At 39.8% G+C, this 3,562-nt stretch overlaps 1 protein-coding gene across 1 annotated transcript in view; it reads left to right on the forward strand.

The window, feature by feature from the left end:
• The window catches only part of ZNF831 (zinc finger protein 831), a 40,370-nt gene extending 37,015 nt beyond the window's left edge, over window positions 1-3,355 (forward strand). Inside the window, 2 exon segments of the mRNA XM_006024102.3 lie at window positions 929-1,089; window positions 1,943-3,355. Of these exon segments, the coding sequence (XP_006024164.2) occupies window positions 929-1,089; window positions 1,943-2,776 (995 nt within the window). The 3' untranslated portion in view covers window positions 2,777-3,355.
• Window positions 3,356-3,562: the final 207 nt, after the last annotated feature.

Below are 3,562 nucleotides of genomic sequence, written 5' to 3' on the forward strand. Positions count from 1 at the left end.
AGACCTGGCTGTATAAGTTGATCATGGGATGGCCATAAGCCAGCAAATTAGTATTGCTGTAAAAAAGGCAAAAGAAATCTTACAAAGAGGTAAAGTATTTCCAGTAGGGATAGGAAAGTATTAACACCACTGTATAAATGCATGTAAGACTTCATCTGGGGCGCTGTGTACAGTTCTGAATTAATTTTGGGTGACCCCAAACTGGAGTAGATACAGTGAAGAGCTGCGTGGATGATCAGAGAATAGAGATTCTATCTGTTGAGAGGTGGCAGATTTAGCTTGTTTAACCAAGCAAGATAAAGGGTGAGAGGAGATAGGACTGGTCTTTATAAATACATCATAGTGGCAAATGGGAAAGAGAGAAGGACTAAGCAAAAAGGAAACTGCTGGCACACAAATAAATAGATATAAACTGGCCATGAATAAATGTAGGCTGTAAAACAGAAGAAGCATCAGAGTAGGGAGGTTTCTGAACATTCTTCTACCAGGAGTAAGATGCAAAAAACCTACCCAGTTTTAAGATGAACCACGATCAGTTTATGAAAGGGATTATGATGTGGCTGCCTTTAATAACAGGGAAATAGACCAGTGACCTAGAAGGGACCTTTCAGGCCCATGTTCCTATGAAAAAGTATTCACACAAGAATATTCATACAAATAGTATTTATACAGAAATGTTTCCATGGCCATCTTGGAAACACAAACACCATTATGTGCCAATCCAAATAGCGGTTACTCAACAGCACAGTTGTGGCTAACAGTTTTCCAGAAATCCACCAGATGAAGTGGGTTGACATACATCACATCAGTATTAAAATTGACACAATCTAACAAATAACGAATCTGTCAACAGATGATATGCAAATAGTTTGGTCAACTCCAGCATATGGAACATCACTGTGCATATTTCAAATCTCTTTTCCACCAGATGATTATCTACACGTGCCAGAGGACCCATTTTCTCCCCGCTCAGAGCAGCCAGTTTCCAAAAGGAATAACCATAAGAAAGAAGACAGGAATAACTCAGGAATATTTTCGCCTATTGGGGATTCAAGCAGCATCAGGCAAAGTGACAAAGTGGATAGAAAAGTAGGTGTTTTTCTTGTAATAACCTGAATTATGTTATATTGCACAAAAATCATATATCTTTCAAAAAAATTAAAATTTCATCCAGCAGTTGGTTTAAAGACACCCTGCTGCCATCTTGTCCATGTGTTTTACTCCTAGTATTTGTCTGTTCTCAGAGAATGTGACTAGGATGTGTGTAAGCACAGAAGAGCTTGCTTTTATCTTGTTATCTTGGCAGCAAGAGCAGCAAAGGGCTCAGATGGGCACCGATTTGCTGCTGCATGCATGCTTAGGCTCCTGGCTGGGATAGCTTGGCTAGGTCAACACATACTCCTGGCTGCAGGACAGGAATAACCATCATTACAAATCTACTTGGAAAGGCTCCACAGCAAATGCACGGTGCTGTGTATCCATGCTTCATTCTCTTCGACCTCCTCATATTGCTTACAAACAGAACGGCCCTACATTTTTCACACACAGTTATAAACACTCCCTTGCAGAACGTACATAAAATAACTTACTGTGAACAAAGTCAACCAGGCAATGCATAACAATGCATCTATAAAACACAGACCTTTAGCATTACATGTCAATCATCCCACACCTCCCCAAACAAATAACTAAAAGATTTTCTGTTTGTTGCTATTGCAACAAAAGAGAAAGCAAATTTAATCACAGTTATAAAACCGAAGGATCACATTTATGTCTCTGCAACTCAGCTGATCTCAGGAGAGTTATATCAGAGATAAATCTCTGTCATATTGATACACTCAATCAAATTGTTATTTTATTCTCTTGAAAAGGGATGAAATTGCCTACATTTGAAATTTTTATTGTAAAATTTGCATTTCTTATTTTTCTCCATCTGTTGCAGGATGCTTCTAGGCTAATTAAAGACCACTCAAGAGTCAATCTCTCTCTTCAGAAGACCAGTGCAGCTCTGGGGCCACCTGTGACACGACACACCTGCTCATCGACTCCAAACACAGCCATGCAGCAAGCCAACAATGACTTGAACATTTGTTGCTTAGTGACTCAACCTCTCATGCTTCAGCAGTCAGCTCCAGCGCAGTCACAGTCAAATGCTATTTCTGACCCAGTGGGGTCCTCCTTTTGGTCTTTTCCTTTTGACTTTATAGGTACAGGGAAATGTCATCAGCATGACATTGTGGGCTCAGAGGTTACCAGTCCTGTTTTCTTATGGCCACAAGCAGATCAGAAAAATATACTTAATGGAGAGTCACAAGCTCAAAGATTTGCTCCATTAGACCTATTGGTCCAGAGCTCTGAAAAGGGGGAACATTTGATAGAAGAAAATGCATATGCATCTCCAAAAGAGAAATTTACTCCCAGTTCCAAAACCACGTGTTCAGCTTTGTTGGGATCAAACAAGCCTTGTGAGACAATCACAAGGACTAGTTTGCCTAGTATAGCACCTACACAGGGCACAAACTCTTCTCATAGCAGCCCTAATAGATGTCCGGACAAGAGTCAAGCCTACCTGCGACCAGATGATCACCATGATGTTGAAACTAGTGCTTTAAAGGAGCCCTCATTTCCCTTCAGTACCACAGAGGCCACTGCTACCTCTGCAGCACCTTCCAAGGCATACAAAAAGAGAAGTTTAGAGATGATGAGGAAGCAAACCAGAGTTGAATACGATGACACAAGCAGTGATGATGAAGACAGGCTAGTTATAGAAATATAGCAAGATAAGTTTCTGTGGTATATAGTGGATGCCTGTATAATGGGTACATTAGGGAGGGAAATGAAGACGTTTGCACATAATCTATCTGCCTTTCTGAAGCACCTTAAGATTAGAAAAGCCATTCCTGCACATAATAGGCATAATTCTCTCCTAAACACAGTTCTTCTTTACGAGGACTCAGGCTCTTTTATACATTTTAATTATTTTGTAAGGAGCAAGGAGGCAGTTCAATTACATATTTAAATGCACAAGGAAAATGTACTGTACCTTGGCTCTCAACTTCGTCAATCCTCCTTATAAATCCCACATAATGTCTACAGCTCCTAGCTGCCACTGAGTATTATAAAGACACTGCCGTGCATTTATTCACCAACAGGGATACAACAACAACCACCTTCTTTAACATGTAAGCTGAGAATTTACTGGAAAAGACATGGGGATATATTTTCATCCCAGTGCTCCTCTCTTCAGTAATCATTTCCATCTTTACTGGGCTTTATAGACATACTAGAGAGGAAGACATATTCCCCAAATGCCTGTGTTACTGGGAGAGGCTAAACAAATAGTGCTGTTTTTCCATGCCGCACAAATGGTAAATGCTTCTTTGTGATAAAATGACACAAGCATGCACTGTTTTGTGTTTTGTGCCTTTTCTGCTGAGATCTACTCAACTGTTTTATTCTTCTGCTCTACTTGGAAAAACTGGGTTTTAATAATTATTATTTCTTTGTAATAAGGTTTTTAACCCAGAGATTTTCTCTGACTCTAAGTAATTTTTATGATGCA

Source organism: Alligator sinensis, unplaced genomic scaffold (assembly GCF_000455745.1).
Source record: "Alligator sinensis unplaced genomic scaffold, ASM45574v1 scaffold970_1, whole genome shotgun sequence".
Taxonomy (NCBI): Eukaryota; Metazoa; Chordata; order Crocodylia; family Alligatoridae; genus Alligator; species Alligator sinensis.